The sequence below is a fragment of the Anopheles coustani genome, chromosome 3 (assembly GCF_943734705.1).
Source record: "Anopheles coustani chromosome 3, idAnoCousDA_361_x.2, whole genome shotgun sequence".
In the NCBI taxonomy this organism is placed as follows: domain Eukaryota; kingdom Metazoa; phylum Arthropoda; class Insecta; order Diptera; family Culicidae; genus Anopheles; species Anopheles coustani.
In genome coordinates, this window is record NC_071288.1 from 49,305,782 (window position 1) to 49,326,506 (window position 20,725).

At 42.9% G+C, this 20,725-nt stretch overlaps 1 protein-coding gene across 1 annotated transcript in view; it reads left to right on the forward strand.

The window, feature by feature from the left end:
* LOC131259032 (transcription intermediary factor 1-alpha) overlaps nt 1–20,725 on the forward strand; it is a 48,606-nt gene that overhangs the window by 20,160 nt on the left and 7,721 nt on the right. The window contains exon 3 of the mRNA XM_058260448.1: nt 15,582–16,079. Within this exon, the coding sequence (XP_058116431.1) occupies nt 15,582–16,079 (498 nt within the window). The remainder of the gene's footprint in view (nt 1–15,581; nt 16,080–20,725) is intronic.

Genomic DNA, 20,725 nt, shown 5'->3' on the forward strand with positions numbered 1-20,725 from the left:
GAAAGATGTATTTGCTTTAAGAACTTTAAATTTTTTTTTTGCCAATTGCTCAATGACAAAATATTTTATTAATAAATACTCCCTGGTCCGATTATAAACAAGTCGCAAATTATATTATTAGCAGTCTTCAAATACTATTTTGATGCAAATCCATTTCTATAGTTCCCTTAACTTAATTCCTCACCAACTTCTGACAATTGGTCTACTGTGCCTTTGGACCGCATGGCGTGCGATTTATTTGCTGCGCATTTTTTTTTCCAACATTTTCGGACATGTCATGTCGTATTATTGGCGTCGGACACCCCGCGGGCCTAATAACGACCTTTCGCTTGCCCGCCGTGGTATTGGTGTGTGCTCTGGTTTATGCGCAAGCATCCATCCGCCCATCCATCCGCTCTCCCGCGGAAAGTAGCTGGTGTGTGAGGTAGGCACCAAAGGGCTGCCCGCTGCTCCGCGTGTTGGGGTTGGTTTATCTTCCCATTTCCCGCCGTCGTGGTGTGCGCAAACGGCGTGACGCTTACGAATGCGGTGCTGTCGGGCGGCGGCTACTAAATAAGATACGATCCGGTCCCGGAGTGTTTGCGCTGTTGCCGCATCGAACCACCTCCGGTAGCGAGCAGCAGCAGCAGCAGCAGCAGCAGCAGCATGGTAAACCCTTTTCCCCTTCAGATGCTGCCGACACACATACACACACAAACGCACACATACACAGATATGCCCTGGTCAATGTGCTCCGGCGTGGAAAATACGCTATCCCGGCGCGTTGTGCCGCATGGAGCGACGCGGGAAAATGCGTCCCAGCACGCATCGGAATGGAACGCACGCCATGCTGCGCACGTTTTCGCTGATGATGTGTGTGCGTGTTGCTGTGTGCTTTGTTTGGATGTTGACCCAGGGCACGATTATGTTGTTCGTAAGTTTCGCGGCCACGCTGGAAAAACGGAAGCTTAACGACGGTGATGGGGGCAGCTGCCTGTTTCCGGCGTGTTTTTCTTACGGTCTCCCTGCATCCCTTCCGCAGCAGCTGTTCCGCCGGTTGGACGGAAATGACCTACAAGATGGACGAGCCTCGGGAAATGCGTCAAACATATGCATTTGGTAGTTGATAGTTTCATCTCATGGAACGTTTCTCACATACAGGGTTTTCTATATAGTACAGGGTGCTGTCATCTCCCACAATTGTGATATCATCTGCCACGATTGTTGTATACATGCCTCACTTGGCTTGTCATCTGTCACGTTTGTGGAATCATCTACTGCGTTTGTGGTATCATCTTATTATTTTGTCCTATCAAATGGTAAACCCTGTAAAACATAAGAAACTTCTACTAAACTAATCTAACATCGACAATACTTTTCGTGTGTCGATGTTTTAAATTCGAACCATAGAATATACTACAATGTTAGATCCTCTGCCCGTGGCAGACACAATGCCGGATATTTGCATTCCAATTTACAAATAACCCAAAGGCTAAAGGTACGCTCTGGTCATTGTTCTATTTCCTGCTTTTTTAACGAAGCACATTACACTGTTCAATAAAACATGCTCCATTGGACCGTGACCACTTGAAGCATGGGCCACGAGCATACCCCTCGCCCTTTGCTGTTGATTGTGGCCGCTGCCCCTATGCTCCGCTTTAGAAGTATGGCTCTCAAAATGGCGTAGTCGATGGAGCGAAATAAGGTTTAATTTCATATTCAAATTTTAAATTATCTCTTGCAAATGAAAGCAATACTCACACACACACATGCACACAATAGAGGATCATGCTTTTTTGTCGGCATGACAACAGCGAGCAAGGGGAATGTGTTAGAACTTGTGTTCGTACGAAAAATGTTAATCGTGTTAGCCCTCGGTCTATTTTTTTCCCCCGAGTATTTGCATAAATTTACATAGAATCTTGTCTGCGTCCTTGAGACTTGTTGTGTTGGGTTTTTATTCGCTTTCCGCTCGTTCGTTAGTGTAATTTGTTGTTTTCTCTACGCTATGCTGGGCGTCTGGTATATGCGGCTTCGTCCGGACGAACCAAGATCCTTGGAGATGTATGATGCGCAGGAATACTTTTACCCCAACACACCCTATCTAGCGATCCGTTTTATAAAGCGTGCTTAAAATGTTTGCTGCAGAATTAATGTGGGATTTATTTGAGGCACTCCCCCGGAATAATGGGTACGGTAGTAGAATGTGATTGCATGTTTAAAGCCAAACGATTGCCGTATTTTAATTTTACTACAGCAATTCGTAAAAGTTCACTTTTTTTATGCTACGTTTTATGGTACCGTTTTCCGGCGAAACTCACAATAGCATACTTGACGCATTTTTTTGATGGAAGCCCTTTACAATCCCGTTCCGGTTTCCTTTCATCGTTCGCGTTCATTCAGGCTTTGGTTCGACGGAATTCAATTACGCCAGTTTGGTTCGACGCCGGGGCTTTTACATTTAAGTGCCATAGCGAATGTATTCATAAAACATCGATGTTGCTAGAGAAAGCGTCGGGGTGGGATGTTGTGGGTATACGCAACTCCCCAACCACAGCTAGGAGGCCCTATCCTGTCTGGTTATCCTGCGCGGTAGAAGCCGGATGAGAACGCCACGCGAATGAATGTTACAAGTCTCTTACGTTTGCCTTTGAAGCATACTGTTTCATGTCCACCATACTATGTATACGTTGCACTGTCTTGTTTTACGTTCACTTTGACTGTTCGAACATAGAATGTTGCTTTTTCATACTGACGGCTATTTTTTCATAATGCCTTGAGTGGCGTTCAACGACGTGGAACTTGGTGTATGACGGAATAAAACGTAGATAGTGAAAGCAATATTTCGCTCGAACCATATTTAGCTATTCGTAGCATTGGCATTGATATTCTTCGGCCTTTGTTAACGATCGGGACATTATGGTCTCGTTTCTATATTGATCTGATTTATGCCATCTAAATTACGACTTTATTGCCTTACACAAGTGGACGTACACATTTTTCGTCGTGGAAGGAGTTGTCTAGGATGAGTATTATTGGTTCCAACGTCTCAAGATTTTAATAAATTTTATCATAAATTTCCTAGTACCAACATAAAAAACATTCTTATCTTTCAATAGCTACGAAATAAAATAGTAATGAAACTAATGATTTCAAAAGGGTACTGGTAAAGAAGAAACATGTCTGCTAATAATGAAGAAAGCTTTCGAAAGTTTAATGCTCGCCGACCGCTAATCCTGAATAATCTTTCATGGCAACGAACCGTGTGCATCCCATTAAAAAAAAAATTAAGAAAAAGGATATTCGAGAAACGGCGAGCTTGATTTATTCGGTCGGAAATTGTTTCCCATTGGCTTTTCCCCCACACAGTGCCTCCTTACCTTCCGACCACCGGCAACCGTAATCCCCTTATTTCCTCCGATCCCGGGGTTGGTTTTCGTAATCCAGTGGCATCATTTCGAATGAATGATGGCGCAGATTAAAGAAAATGGAGAAAACCTTCCGAAAAAGCTTTCCCAAACCCCAGGGACGCGTCTCCCGCACTTGACCTCTCGAATGGTGGTTTTGATTGTGATTTTGTCGTGCTCAATATTGTATCCATTTGTTTCATCAGGACCCACGACAATGTGTGTGTGCGTGTATGTGTGAGTGTTTTTGATGAGTTTCTTGCTTTCCGCCTGACAGCTTAATGTCACATCAAATTTAATGATCAGAGGACATGATTATAGTGAGGATCGTTCATGTTAAGTTTGATCCTCAAAGACTGAAAATGGGATTGTGACTAACTGTAGATCTAAGCTCACTGAATTTAACTGTTTATGCGCGCTAAATTGTGTTATGTTAATGTTCATGTTTTTTTTTTAAATTAGTCATTAGAAACCAAATGGGAACTTGGCATGATCGATTCGAATTTGTAAATTCGAAATCGAATTATTGTGTCACTGCATAATGATTACTTTGCATTTTATAATTGAGCAACATTTAAAATGGTAAAAATATACATGTCCTTTTTTCATATTTATTGCCCCGCTGCTACTCAGAACGCATCAGCCGATACAGAGCGATAAGGATAAAATGTTAATCGAAGTGATTAAATTTCACAAGCATTCCTGCCTGCTGCTGCTGACTCCAATATTGCGGCCAGTTAAAATCCATATGTATAACATCACATTCCATTTGATGAATAATGCTGAACCGAACCCACCAGCCGTCAAAAAACCCCTCGCCACGACGGTGGTGGTGTGCTCGCTGGCAATTTGATATCGGTCGTACGACCGGAACGGTCTTCCTGCCCTCTCGCATCCCCGAAAAGAGCGTTTTCTGCGCGCTACAATCACAGATGAATTATTTATTTATGGTACTCGAAATGAATTATTTATTTTGCCCGGCGAATTTATTTATCCCGGCGTTCGGTGGGGCTTTGTGCGCGGTGGTTTTGCGCTGGCATGCCAGAGCACATTTGCCAGTGTTTCCAGTGCCACGGTCAAGTCGGAGCACGGGTCGGTGGAAAATGCATTTGGCATGAATAGCTAACAAGGGGGCACCCCAAAGCCGAAAGCTTCCGCTGGTTGCACCAGCTGCGATCTTGGTTTTGGTTAATAGTGCCTTGCCATGTTGAAATAGCATCTTGTTTGCTGATTGCTTGTTGTATAAAACAGTTAATTGCTTTTCCGAACCCTAATTGGAATTTCGATGATACATTCATTAAGAGAAATCGTATAGGAGAGTAAATGATCCTTTTTCGGTTAATGAGACAGCTATGCATAGTAGCTTTAATTTGCAAGGAAATTTGACTATCTTTTGCCTACATACCGTTGTATTTCGTTTGTAAGTTGGACAAATTTAACAAGCTGAATTTCCCTGTCTCAAGAGCGACAATTTCCATCGTCCTTTAACGTTCGAATCGAATGAAACCAAGTACCCGGACACTGCCTCGAAAAGCGATAAAAATGTGTGCATGATGTCACGCAACCACATAAATCGACCCACCACCCCCCGAACCCGTCCGTCGTACTCTTCTCTAGGCTTGTCGTACAATAAAATTTCTCAAATGTCGCTAATCTTCCATCTGTCCACGGGCGAAGGGGGAAGGGGAAGGGAATGAAAAGCTGACGGTATGCACGCGAAGCATATAACATACCGAAATGGTTTAGTACCGGGATGATGGCATCCGGTCACGAGAACAGCCCGGGTCTTCGCTGTAAGTGAGTGAGAGATTAGTGTTTGATTGATGTTTCGGACAGAAATGGTACAAATCACGCCTTTGCACGGACACTGGCCACGAAAAAGGAAGCACCTGCTGCGGCTTGCTCGTGAATTATGCCAAGAGGAAATGGAAAGTTTTTGTGCATAATTCAGCAGAGCCCCAAATAATTTAGAATTTATCTCTGGCGAATGTGCTAGTGGTCATGCAATTCAAATTCCGTTACGAAGCTGGGCTACTGGTAACATACAATCCAAGGATAATACACTATCTTCTCCGTAGTTCGTGCACACGTTCATCGCTTTTCTGAGGATTTCGAAATGGGAAAACCAAAATGTACCAGGAAATCCGGTAACAAATACATGATAATTGGCACAATTTAATTTCAAAGCATTAATTTATTAATGTTACCGTTATTAGAGTGTAATTATTTACGAATTATTACGTTTTTGACCAGAGTAAAAAGTAGATGACTACAAGACAAAACCAGATGCGTTAGAGGCAGAAGTGTATGAGCTATTTCAAAACTAGATGCTTTAGAGACAAATGCTGATGAGCTTTTTAAAATCTTGGTGCCTTAGAGACAACGCCATCTGCTTTCGAGATAAAGTATAGTGACAAAGACTGTATAATAAACTTACCAACAACATTTTAATTTTATTGGGATTCCATTCTGCAGCTAAGTTTCCTTTTAATTAACTCAAAAGATCGTACAGGTCAAATAAGGGGTTTCTTCCAATAATTTGCTTAGATCAATATGAAAATTTATTCAAATTTTAAAGGAAATCTCTTAGTTACACATCTATAATACTTCGTACATTGAAGACATTTTTTAAACTTAAAAGCCAAGCCAAATGCTTATTATAATTGTATTTCACGCCTCTAGAGTCTAGACAAAAACACATAAAATATGTATTGGGAAGGGATTCTTCCTTTCGTGTGTAGTCTTTCCAGGGTTTATGTAAAGAGGCAAATTTTCGGAACACAAAATTTGGGATAGTTTTATACAGCTTAAAAATATCTATGTATGCAATATGAGTTCCCCTTAAAGTTCATCGTGTCACTTTGATTAAGGCTTATATCATTGATATACCAAAAACAACTTTTGTCGATCAAATCGTTTGGCAGTGTCAATTATAAACAAGCGTGACGCAATGTTGGCAAACACCGTTAATTTTAGGAGAGGAAAAATGATACTCTACACGAATTAAAACCCTAATTGGCAGATGTCCTAAGCGAGCCGTGGGCCATGTGTGTCAGTTGCCGTTTCCGCCGTTGCCGTCATTGCCGTATGTTGCCCGTTCGGCGGCAGCTCTAATGCTGTGCCTGTGCAAAACTGGCAACGTTGCATCGCGCGCTTAGGGTCGCTTCAGGTTCAGGTGGACGTCAATGGGGGGGGAGAGAAGGCGAGCATGCCGCCGCCATCGCCGCCGGTTAAGTGGGACGCTCAGCGATCGGCGACTTCCTTCCTTTCGCTTGCCTTCATCTAACGATCGAGCGGTGGAAGAACGACGGACGTACACCGTTCTGCATCCCCCCCGCCAAAAACCGCCATTTTTTGCCGAACAGACACCACACGCCACTGCCAAAGAAAAGGAAATAGACGTGGAGATGTGATGCCCCTGGGCGGAATGAACCAGAAAAGGGACGAGGTCGACCGTGCGTCCGTCGTCGTCGTCGTCACCGTCGTCCTCTGCCCACGATCGTATCCGGTCACGCACCGGCGATGCAGGTGAAGACGCTGCCGACGGCGGCGGTTGTGTTCGTGCCGTCGACTGTAAAGTAAGAAAATGGAGAAAAACTCTCGTTTTTGGGGTTAATGCTTGTCATTTATTATTATAGCCGGTGTTATTTATTTTTATGTCCCGTTTCTTGCGCCGCGGATGACGTGTGCAGACCTTCTCTAGCTGTCGCTTCTGTTCGGTTTTTTTGTTTGTCGGTTTTGTGCTCCTCTCGGTTTAGGGGAAGGAAATAGATGGCACGGCTCCTTGCAAGCGTTTCTTGCGGTGTAGTTTTACTTCACCTTCTTGTGTGTACGTCCAATTTTCGGACCGCTAGTAGTAAAGCTTCCACGTGCTGATCGATCGCGAACGTTAATGTCGTATTGATGAAAATTTATTGTGTTTGATTTCCACTTGGAAGGGAACCACTGCAAGTGCGGAGTATTTTGGCCGTTGAACGCAATAGATATTTAGTTTGTCAAGCACTCAAAGCATATCCTTCGACGGCATGCTATTGGCAGTGAAGGCTCTTTTCATGCTTCTCTTATTCTACACACAAGACCGAGTTGAAAAGTGCTGATTGAATAACAAACACTGCCATATGCTGAGTTGAACAATGAAATGATTCTTATGCCGACAAGATAAACGCTAGAAACTACTGAACTGTGGAATCGACCATCAAAAGTCTCGTACCAATGGCGGCGCCGTTTTGCCTAACCCCAAGATGGCCATTTCTTTTGCAGATGGTTCCAAACGGAGAAATGGTCCATTTACGTCGGCAAGAATATCTATCAGTTTCCATTCGATTCGTTCTGGCGCTTCATCTGGCTGACGTTGCAATGTACGATTCTTTGAATCGATTGTGCTAGAAATTCAATATTTTGAATTAGGAAGTCCTGCCATTGTTGACGATAGCACAATGCGGGAGGAAATGAAAAGCTTTCACTATGCTGATGCCTTTTTGTTGGACGCGTTCATTCTCGTGCCGAACAATGAGGTACTTCTTTTTTGTGGCATTGTTCCACTTTATTTAGTTAGCTTCGTTACATAATTGAAAATGTTCCGCGTGTGTAATGTTGGACATTACATTACTGGAACTTGACTCTTTTCTGCGCCAGTTTGCTCCAGTTTCAACATCCTATCGTCGTTCCTAGGAGAGAAACAGTTAATTACGTACGAGATTCAGATTCATGAATTTGAATGATTCTTTGTATTTTGGAGATTCATGAATCTTTGGTTGAGGGATTCATGAATCTTTGGTTGAGGGATTCATGAATCACAAAAATGTATCAACTGATGAAAAGTGATGGGCCAAAAGTGTGTAGAGGGACCTCCTTTTTTCTTTTTGTTTTTTTTGTTGCATGATCCACGCCAGTGAAAGAATCCTGGAGATTCGTGACAGATCCAAGAAGGTTCATTAAGGTTTCGAAAGATTTGGAATTAAGGTTTGAAGATTCGAATCCCAAAAGATTCATGAATCCATCTGAATGAATCTTAGGTGTAAGATTCATATAAATTAGTCTCGCTAAAAGATTCATTAAGCACAACACTACATACGAGTGAATCTTAATCTACGTAGAAGATTCAATTTTAACTAATATATTTGTACGCAAAGCTTTATAATTCTCCTTCTTTAACATGGATGGATTGTCGATTCAAAAAGTATCTGAAAAGCGTTGTGAATTTGATTTGATTTGCATTTAATGACGATAATCTCGTTTAATTAATGTGGTAAATGGTTGCGTACAATCGTCCCTACACAATCAACCTGATTAATCTACCCAGCGCCTGTCAAATGGACTGACTCTACCGCATCAGTCTTCCGTCCCCGATTGGCGGATGATTAATCTGGTGGGATAACGATGAATTGATTATGCTTTTCACCGAAAGTATGCCATACCAAAGCCAGCATACCAACTGCCTCTTCGTTGCCCGGATTGCCGGCCGGCATTAGCGAAGTCGTTTGAATGTTTGCTCAAAATCTCTATAATCCTGTTATTTATGGTTGCATTTCCGAAGCGATGTAGATCAGTTCGGTTGAGAGGGATTTTTTGAGCCGTCTGTTTTGCGTTTCCACCATGCATGTATACTGATGATGGTAGAGCGTTTGAGAGAGATTTGGTGAAGATATTACTTTTCTTGCGTACCGACGCATGGTTGAACGATTTTAAGTATTTCACTTTTTCTTTGCGTTTCAAATTTTATTATACTCCTTCTACCCTTACTAAGAGAGAATGTCGCTGAACATCAAGAGATGAGGAAAAACCGGACCTCGGTTGCGTTCAAATTGCGTATGAAGAACCTTTTATTTCAATTCTTTCTTTATCCCTCCACCGCGAAATGTTTCCACAAGCAACGGAATTCTGGAATTCGCGAATCATTCTCTCGCAGTTCCTCGGTAATATATACATATTGAGACAAAACTTCATCTTCTGCCCTGCAACTGTACGGCAAGTTCAGCCGGTTTCCTCCTGTTGTGGTGCTTTTTTTTCTTCTACCCTAGCCAGATGCTGGTTTCATAACAAACAATACATATCCAATCATAAAATAAAACTAATAAAACTTTTCAAAACCCCCTCGCCCCTTTGCTTTACGGACAGGGAACGTTAGAGCTCTCTCCGCCAAAATGACGCAAAACTTTCGAAACATTTGGAATATTTTCTTTATGATAAATTTTTCGGACATTTTTCTCCCGCACAACATTTGGTTCACCTCGAGAGCGGCATTGTTGTTGAGGTGCCGGCGCGGGAGCTTTGCAGGAAATGCCATCGCCAATCCTTTTTCCGTCCCGAGAACCGCTGCATCCGCTTCTTCCGCTGCGTTCATTTTTGTGAAAATTGTCAGTTCAACTTACTCATCGCGGGACGTCGTGCGCCGTTTCCGACCGTTCTGCTGAAGAATGGCTTTCATTTCTCTTACCTTTCTGCTGTAGTAAAAACCACTAACTTTTCATCAATAGGACGAGTCAAATGCAATCTCATTGTCTTGCTTCCGGCTCCCTTTGGGGTGTTTTTCAAACCACTTTTCCGTCTTTTTTTTTCCTTTTACAAAAACTCTAACCATTACACTTTTCTTAACATTAAAACGAAAAAAAAGAAAAAGAATTATTGCCTCGGGGCACCGCGTAACGAACTTCGTTACCGGAGGGGGATGCATTGACTGCTTCATTCAATTACTGTAATCAGACAAAATTGCTTTTATCGTAAAGTTTCGTTTTATTTTTTTCGTTCCATATTTCGTTTCCAACGTTGGATGGGGAAGTTGTTGAAAATGGGTTTATATTGTGCTGAAGCTTGATAGTATAATAAAACGCGCCACTTGATTACTGCTGAGGAAACGTTTCGGAGGGACCGCTTTTGCTTTGATTGCCATTAGATTTAATTTTGCTGAACTGTATTATGAAAGATTTCATAGTGATTGTCCATTGAGTGATATCTATCCTGGGTTTTGGAACTCAAAAATACTCAACTTTGTATATTATTAGAAAGGGACACAGTCATTTTTGACGCCATAGGCTCTTTGAGGTACATACAACAAGCACATAATAGATTACTTTCTAGATTAACCTCCTTTTCCGGGAGATGACTCACTAAAAATGGTTTTTCCGTAAATACTTCTTATACATGCAACACATGCCTACATTTACCAGCTTTGGAAGTGTTCCATTTGGCGTACCTTCTCGTCTCCTCCCGCCTTATCTGATGATAGTTAAAACGTGTTAAACCCGATCATGACCATACTGAAGGGCTGGATGCAGGCCATGAAGGGAACTGGTAGGCGAGATTGGCATTATGGTTACATCGTTGAAAAACAAAACGAGGAGGAGGATCACAAACAAATGGAGTTTCCTCAGACTTTTCTTTTCGTGTAGAGTCTTGATACTAAGCTTGTCTTGTAAAGCGAACATGTCAGCCGTCTGGGCGCATGCACGAAGATCATATTTCTGTAGTTTGATATCACGATGATGTCTTTAGACCTGTTGGAAACAGCCGCACCCGTATAAGGTAACGTACGTAGGCAAGAAAGCCAATTTTGAAAGCAAGAATAAATTACTATTGTACATCTTGCGTAAGATAAATGTGTTGGAAATGTGATGGAAATCAATGGAAAATTGCTGATAGTTGAATGTGTAGGTGTAGAACACCTGGTAGAGTGGCTATCGTGGGCGCAAAGTGTATCAGTGTTGTGTTTTAAATTTGTTTCAAGAGCGCTTTCCTCCGTCGGTTATGGTTAGAATAAGAAAAAGTTTCTTTCGTTAAATTTCTACGCCTACATTTGCTCGTTTTTCAAACTGTTCACGACCCGAAACAAGATATGGCCTGTCTGGTCTAACATTTCCGCCGCCCAAGAAGCCGGTGTCCGGTCGTAAACGCTAAAATTGGAGCACTCACGACGCTAGGTTTGCGTAGGATATGGATTTCTTCTGCCCTCCAGGGAAGTGGTCGGTTTTGCTGTTGCGTTTGATTCGAATGTTTTATACCCATCGTCAAATTATGACACTTTCCAGCAGCAGCACATCGCCACGAGGTCGCGGCCATCTCCGCTTCGGGAGGCAGGTTGAGAACAAGCTCTCCCCCAAACACGCCCTCGCCGTCTCGTTAAAACTCCATTTCTCCCCAAATGGTGGATTTTAGGACGCGATCATAAGTTGTTCTGTGTGGCGAACGTGATTTGGTTTAATTTTCGTTCGCCACTCGCCCAGACCGTCATTAGGCGTTCGCTTTCGTCAAGCTGCGTGTGCACGGGTCTCGTTGTGTCTTACTGTATGTTCTGCAGCACGCCCGGGATCATTGGATGTATGGCACACGTTGTTATTTTTTTTTTGGTAGGCGGTGGGTGGAAAACCCACGGGACAACACCAAAAGCCGCGTGATCGTTTGCGTGCGTCGTTTTTTATTTGTTGTAAGATCTTTCGCGTGGTTGTCGGTGACAACCTGTCGCTGATTCGCCTACAATCCGAGAGCGGTGCAGCCCAGGACGGAGTCTGTCTCTCCGGTAGTATTGAGGACACATTTAGTTGTGGAACGGGTTGACTATCATTTGTAATTTATTATGATTTGTTTTGGTAATGTAGTCGGTAATTGAAAAGATTATTAGACAAGAGTCTGCAATGACTTACCCACACCATAGTTGTTGGTTATTAAAATCTCGTTTGAGACTTACCAGTATTCAGTGCCTGATGGCTACAATGGCATTAAGATTTTCAATCCAACGAGGGGTGTGTGAACTCGTGTGAACGAACTTTAAAGCACACCCTCAGCCCCCGACATCCTAATAAGTCTCTAACCTCCTCCACACCCCCTTCATTAATATGCAACGGATTTCTCCGGCAAACACTTGCCATTTAACACCCTCCGTGCTGGGCGCTTCGGTGGAGAATACGAAATCAGGAGCTCCTCGATCGCGAAGTCATTTTGGGCGACCGTTACCCACGACAATCGTACCGGGGGTGGGTTTTGTCACGTTTGTCACGGTCCATTCGGTTCTATCTCCCGGTTTGATGATTGAAGCGGTCACATTTTCTGTTGTTTTACCATTTCGAAAAGTGCAATTTATTATCTTGCTTTAATTGAATTGAATGTCGGACGGGGTCGAAGGAAAGCGTACAGGGTTGGGAGTGCCCCGTCGCGTCGCCGTTATGGTAATGAATGTGTATATCTGACACGTGGGAAGGAAGTTCGAGAGTAATGGCAGTGAACTTTTGCTTGATAAATTTATTTTTCTCTTCCTTACTTATCTGCATAGTTTGGTTTGCTGGGGAGAAGGGAATGGGGAATGATGAAGACGAATGATGATTGATGATGGCGTGAAATATCATTGTTTATTGATAGGAGCATTGTTGACCGTTACACATTTAAAGGAGAGTGTGAAGTTACGATGTGTTATGCTTGTCACTACACAATTTTATTATCTACCTCTTTTTTATTTTTGGATTTTGCAATTATCGTTTGTATAAAAAAAAAACTTTCCCTCCCATTGTAACAAAAATATTGACTTTAAAATAAGATCTCATAAAACAAAACGAGAGTTCATGTGCTAAATTTCAGGTATAAGCTTCACCAGATTGATCATTGCATTTTCATCAATAAAATAAGATCTCACAAAACAAAAAGAGAGTTTTTCTGCTGAATTTCAGGTATAAGCTTTGAGACATCGACCTTAAGTGCAATATTTGACTAGCAACTTTGCCAGATAGATCATTACGTTTTTATCAGTAAAACTGTGTTTTTTTACTGTCAAATTTACTTTAAAAGTCAGATCCATATAATAATCTTAAAAATATGGCACCTTATGAATTAATTTTTAAATGGAAATACCCTTTCGAGAAGTTATATCAAGATCGTATCTAAACTTGATATGCCCCAGTAGTAAATGAAAGAAGTTATAGGCTGGGAACGAAGGATAATAAACCAAAAACGTTTGCCCAATCCGAACCCAGGACTGATCGTCAGCAACCAAAATGCTGATCACTTGTAGCGATTCATTTTTATGTGATTTCAACATGGTCATACTCCACCATTCCAGTTCGTTTTAAATTAAAACACATAAAAATAGATCACCACATAAGAAGATTGATTGTCAATTCATCTGTCAAGGGTATGTGCGCTCCATTTTGTTTTGTTTGCGTCCGGAATACACAGTTGTCGTCGATTAGCCTGAACCAACTGGGGAACGATTCAATGGCGCACATTCAGATCGCTTCTTCGTCGAAGTTTTACGGTTGTTGCGCGAGTTGATTGGAATTGTACAACAAACATTTATCAAACCAAAAACAATCGGCGGTCTTTCAGGCAGCAGCCAGTCCATTCGAGTCAAATCGCCATGTGAAGCAGGTATGGTTTTGACTAACCGCTTAACTCTGCGCCTTTAAAAAACAAAAAAAAAGGACCGAGCACTGGTTTGACTCAATGTTGCGCATTTAAGGTGTTGCCACGTTGCCAAACTTTACCCCATTCGACGTCGTATCTCGTTTGAACAGGCGCTCGAAACTGGTCGACCACAACAACACTGGTGCAGCTGGACTTTGTGATTGGTTTAACTTTTACGACGGTCGGTGCTGTGTGGCGGCCGAGGGGTTTGTTTATTTTCCCCTTATCATGGCTGGCAGTAAATAATTAAACAAAAAAAAAAAGAACCAAACCTTATAAATAATGCACCGGCACTTTCTCCTTTTCGTCCCGATCGCGAGGCCCTAGGCCGGCGTATTTCATTTTTTCGTTCGGGGTACAGTGAAGGAATGTTGTTTTGTGCTTCCCTTCAGCGATCATCGTTTGCGCTTATCTTATCTCCGTGCGGAACGTTGCCGCAATCGTTAGGAATATCCGTTTTGGGTGAGAGAAAATGAGCTCAGGATGAGTCTTATCGGGTAAAAGGATTACACTTATCAGCGCTGAACGATAAGATCTCGAACCCGGCGGCGAGCTTTACTCGCAAAGATCAATAAATGCCCCTTTCCGGCAGGCCTTCGCCCGCCATAGCATGAATAAATTGTTGGTTTAACTTGACGGAGATAAAAAAAAATGGGTGCTTTGTACAAATTGTGGGAATTATTTCTTGTCCAAACAAGTGATCATTTTCTTTGCTTTCCGTAACATGGCTTATTTTAAAAACGCCTTTAGTTTCTTGTCATTTGCTTCGATTCATTAGGTGAACTCTTGTTGGCGGCTAAATTTAGGGTTTGTTAGCACTGTGGACAAGGACACAGTGGATGTAACAGGATCATATATCCATATGAACCATAAAAAAACGATCACCCAATTAGGCTGCTTTTAATGACATTGGCGTTTTATTGAACATAGGAAGCGGCGTGTCCTCCACAGAAAAAGAGAAATAGCAAAACTCCCCAGGCCGCGTTTGGCTCGTAGCTCGATAGTGTCAGCTGCAGCTCATCAAAAAAGCTCCCCCTTGAGCCGGCAATTATTAAAAAAACCCCTTCATTAGTGTGTACAAATATGCCGGTTGGGGCGAGTCACTCTACTAAGGCACTGTTGCTTTTAGCGATTTGAATCGTAATGATTGAGTAATGGAAAATTTAACGAAAAACCCTCCCACTGCAGTGTAGGGGTGGGGTATTCGACAAATACCCTAGGAAGAAAGTTACCCCTGACGTGGTCTGTGGTGGTTGGTCAAGCTGTCCGGTAAGGGTGACGTGTGCTTATCCAACAGGTTGGTGGATGTGTTACTCTTGCACCGTGTCCACCTCCTGGTGGATCCTATCATGAAAGGAAACCTTTTTGACCGAACGCACCTGCCACGCTTCCCTTGAACCCATCGGAGGGACCACCGTCGATTGTTCGCAGACTTTGTTCTTAGTGGCCGCCGAGTGTCGAGGGGTTTTAGTGCAACTTCGTGTGACCTCGCGGTAGGATGTGGAATTGAATTGCAAAACTTAAACCGTTCCAGCGAAGGTCTTCGGGTGAAGCTTGTTTAAGGCGAAGGGTGAATCATTTAAAGCGTAGTCCACGTGGCGATACTTTCCTTATGCAAAAATGGCTACCTATCTCCCGAATGAATTGATGCCCCTGGAGGCTTTGCAAAGTCTTGTGCCTCGGGTGCAAGTAAGTTACGGTTTGGTTTGCTTTCTGAATGTAATACAAGCTTCGACAATGCTGCTTCGATTATTCATCCCCCAAATTCCCGTTTCTAATGATTTGCTCTTTTCATATCCTCCCCGATAGGTGGACGAGGCGGAAACCGCCAACGAACCGCCGGCGCCGACAAAGTGCGTCTGGTGCCAGCAGACACTCACACCGAACGACCATCCGAAGCTGCTGGAGTGTCTGCACATCGCCTGCCATGCGTGCATCAAGCAGAAACTCTCCGATCTGTCGCACAACTCGGCGCTCGTCTGTCCGGTGTGCAAGATGGAGAGCCGGCCGGAGTACATCATCGAGAATGTGTTCCTCAGCGAGACCGCCTCCAGCAGCGAAGACAACCCGGGCAGCGTCGAGTCGACGAAGGATCAGATCAAGTGCAGCAGCTGCAGCGACGACGCCAGTGCGACCTCCTGGTGCGTCGAGTGTGCCGAGTTCATCTGCGATAGCTGCGTGCAGGCGCATCAGCGGCTGAAGATCACCAAGGAGCACACGATCAAGCCGAAGGAGGCGGCCTGCAGTGAGCCGACCGGCAGCAATGGGCTGCCCGGCAAGAACATTATGTGCGAAATGCATCCGCAGGTTGGTACTAAGGGATTTTAGCATCGTATTTACCGTAGACAACGCTGGGGGTGACTGGTTCATTACAATATATCTGATCTCTGCTGTTTTAGATAAGATAGGATCGAAGCCCTTATTTTGATGAGGTGTTTGAATTAAATGATGTATTGTTTAAATATACCATTTAGTTGTACTTAATAAAATCAAGTAGTTGTAATTAAACTGCTCTTATCTCTCCATCGGAACATACTTTTAAGACACGATATAACCAATCCTATTCAACTCATGGAAGAGTTGACCTATGGCCTAAGAATTGCAGAACTTGCCTCCTTGTACAGGCGTAAGTTCAGAGGCAGAGCCTCAATCTAAAACTCAAGAAAGTTCTTGCAGAACTCATTAATCCTGTGTTGTTGAAAAAATTAGCACATTTTCCTGCAGAATTAGTCGTGATTGGCATAATTCCTTTACCCGCTCTGAAAACCTTGTTATTGCTTTATGAATGAACCGTGATGTTCCAGGTTGTTTCATGATCCACAATATGTAGAAAACATAGTCTTGAACTCTGAGTGGTACAACTTTCAATACATTATGGGAGTTTACGTGAACCAATAGGGCAACTCGCAGAGTGGTGGTGGAGAGCAACGAGTGGAGTCAATTAAAGATAATATCGACCTGGCCAGACCTGGCTCAAGTTTAATAGACCGCGATAGAGAAGAGAGAGAGAGAATGTGCTATCCTCTGCCTAAGTTCACTTAGCGAAAGGGGAAGGACGGTGATGGAGTTATATAATTAAAGTTTGGCGAAGTTTGTAGATTGATGCGTTGATAGCCACTATGCGAACTTTGTGTTCTTCCATACCACCAATCAATAGTCAGTGGCGCAACATTGTTGTTTATCTCGGTAAGACGAACGTCCGGATAGTAAAGAACCAACGATAAAGTTCTAGGAAAAATGGAACATCCACTCCGTAAGGTGAGAAAGATTGTGAGGGAAAGATTTTGCACAGACTTAGAACGTATCGCTTTCGGCAATAATAAGCAGCACTAACCAGATTGCTTGCACAGAAGCATTAAATTCTGGTCACGTTTCAAACGCTGATCTGGTCCATTAGTTTTCCATCGTTTCGCCGACGACAACGTTGGTTTGCGATGCCTTTCTCGTGCAGGGGTGGCTAAAATTGTGGTGCGATCTGTGCGGTCGGTCGGGTCCCTGGTGTTGCTTTGTCTTCAGAGGCCTGCCTGTGTACAGTGTGGCCAAACTAATTTAATTTTAGGTTTACCAGTACTACACCCGCCTTGGAAAACATCAACCCCGGGCATGCTTTCGAGCAAGGAATCGTCCGGCACAGCAACATCCGCAACGCCAGCAACAGCGGTTTCTGTATTGGGGAGCTCTCCTTCAAAAGACAATGAATCCTTCTGAAGGCTCGGTTCGTTTGCAAACCGCTTGCTCCACCTTCCTTGCGTGTGTGGCTTTGATACCGTTCGGGAAGGGAGCTTTTACACACCGCACTGCAACATACTGTCCGAGAAACAACCTTACGCCACATTGCCGACCCCACGAGACAACATTGTAGGCCATTGTTTGTCACCCGGGGCACACTCATTAACCAATTTCCGTTCTGCGGCTGCCACCAGGCAAGGGCTTTTGCGGTTTTGCTGCATGGGTTCGTTGTTTGGTTTGACCTTCTTCCCTCGGAACCCGAAGCCCGCCGACCGATCTCCGGATTCATGACCCCTCTAACAACGACCGGATTGTTGCTTGAAACCGGACAATCGAACAAGGATGGGACAGAGAGGATGTATGTGTGTCAAATATGCTTGTGTCAAATGTACGCCAAGCGCAGCTTCCATTTATTAATAATCAACGCCAACGTACCCCACGTGTCCACTTGTGTAGGAACAATAGTTCATTATCGTTGATAGTCAAGGACTTGAGTTGGGCCTTCACTTTCATATACATTGATGAGATTGTTTGTTTTAAGCCAAAATAGTCTTGGAGGTTTTACCGTTTTGCCTAATCCGTTAGAAGGATTTGGAACGTTATAAGGAAAGGAACTCAAAGGTCCCTTGGGCTCAATGGCGCAGCACGTCGATAAAGAAGTAACGAAGTTTATATAACTTTATTAGCTTTTTATTACTCACGGCTGTGCCATGGTGGAACGGTTCACTTCTGCACGTAAAAACTAAACCCGCCATGTGTAATTACCTAAACCCAACATGAACACACCAATTCCCACGTAGAACAACTATGCATTTAACAGCCGCACACGTAAAGCAAACGTGTATAATGTTCACGTGAAATTCCCACACAAAATTACACGTGCGAACGATATGTGAAATGCGCTTGATGCTTGGCATCGACGAGTTAACTTTGCCATTATTTTACCCAAGTTAAAAAAAATGTAAATCGCGAATGGGTTTCAATTATGGCGCCATATAAAAAAATATGCCTTTGTTCATAACCTTTCAAAAAGTTTATATTGCTCGCGACTGAAAGTATTGCTAGTTGAAAAACGGTTTTTGAAATCCAGCGTTCCACGGGACGCACAGGACCTTTGAAAAATAAAAAGCGAATCACTCTAGCGTCACTTGAAAGTGTTTGACGAGTAGAGCAAAAACTACCCTTCGCTATGATTTATGCCATCCTTTTTGCGGTTTTTGTACCGTGCTCGTACTGTGCCTTTGCTGCCTGTCACACGTGCCAACATGTGGAATGTCCTCACGTACACCCGTTTGCAGCGCGAGGAAATAAGCGGCCACCACATGTACGTACGAAAGGAAAATGCGGGACAAACAACTTTTAATGAAACACTGGTTGTTGATTCGGAGTTTTACGTGTTTATTCGAATCCTTTTAGCAGCGAGTAAAACCGTTTCCGTTCTGTCAGCACATCGCAAGGAGGAGTAGGAGGAGGAGGAGGAGGTTGCCGTCCGGGTTTTGCGTAATAAGTTATTTAATTTAAAGTTTGATGAGCAAGGTTAAAGTTTCCCCCTTTCCCGCCCAGTTGCATCGATGTTCACGCGTTTTTTCCGTTGTGTAAATGTATAAAATCTATGATTATTTGTTTCGTAAACCAATTATTATTGTTTGTTGTATGGTATAACTGGTGTGCTTGCAAAGCTTTCCGATCGCCTCGCCATGCTTTATGTGACTCAGATCGGCAAAAGGCAAATGTATGCCGTTGTCCATTAATCACCTGCCCCTTTGATAGTCTTATCGGCATTTGTCTATGCTTAAACCCCCTCCTGGATTATCTTCCGCGCTGGGGATGATTAATTACGCGCTCGTATTGATTCCCCGCCTAGTGTATGTACGTTGGTCATTTACCCTTCCTGGTTCTGGTGGGGATTCTTTTCTGTTCTATTTGTTTTTTCGTTTGTCACTGGAAAGTGCACACCATTTGCTGATTCATTTCCACTATCGGATGAATTACATAATTTTTAACTGTTTGAAAATAGACAAAGCACACGTCAGATTAAATTGGCCACGTCATTGTTTATTCTAACTCGGTACCGTTTCATAACCAATGTAAGTGCGTTTTGTAAGGATACGTAATGATGATGGGGCTTTTGACCGATCGTTTCATTAACAATTAACAATATAGCAGAATCTAGATAAAGCAAGCACTTGAGATGAGGTTTTTCTTGTTGTTTCATATTGTTATACAGTGATTTAACTATTTTTTTACAAGCAAGCGATTTTACACTGCGCGATGACTTTTCTTAACGATTTCCAATCTATGTACTTGCGGATGCAAAAAAAAAAATATCTTTTATCATTATTACCTATAGTTATTTTTCGTCTTCTGTGGCTTACGTGATGTTCATGCAATCACAATCTTAATAGCGTTTTGAATTGTTAAATGACGGTTGCCGTTGGCGATTGTAAAAACGTTAAAGCGCACTTTGGTGTATGCAATTTGTGCATTATTCATTGCTTAACGATTCATAAACTGCGAAATGTGGTTCGTTTTATGAACCATTCATTATAACCAGCCATCGGACGGTGGTGTCGTGCAAAATCGACTTCAATAGTGCTAATTAAAGGAGAATAGCTTTTTGTTATTGACAGTCAGGGGATGAAATTATCGATGCAAGCATTTATTGATGACTCGACTTGATTTTTAAATTAAAAAAAAAAGTTTTGCTTGACCTGAACATGGTAAAGTTTGTATGTATTTGATATTTGTGGTTTTTGACTTTTTTTTTTAATAATTTTACACTGTACCAATCGATTAAGAACACAATTTTAAGGTTTCAGTGTGTATTTTTGCAATGTCTTTCAACGAAAATGGAGTCGACGGGCGTAACGTGCACCTACGTAGCGTGGATATGAGAAAAAGAGTGGCCACCGAAACATGTAGCCATTCATTTTAAGGCAAACATTTTACGATTATGCAGTGAGCTGTGGAACATGCTTGAAAATGCTTACATTTCGGCACATGACACACCGGGTCAACATTAATATTGCAACGGCTGGTCGCGGTACCCGCGTGACCGGTTTATTAAAATAGCCTTTCGAGCGTCAGCCGCTGACAGAATGACACTTGGGGCGGTCGACCGCTTTCCCATGGGGGTCGACGAAACGCTTGCATAATCATGATCGATGTCGATAAGTTTCGTGATTGGAAGCTGCTGCTGTCGGCTTACACCCGTCACACGCCCG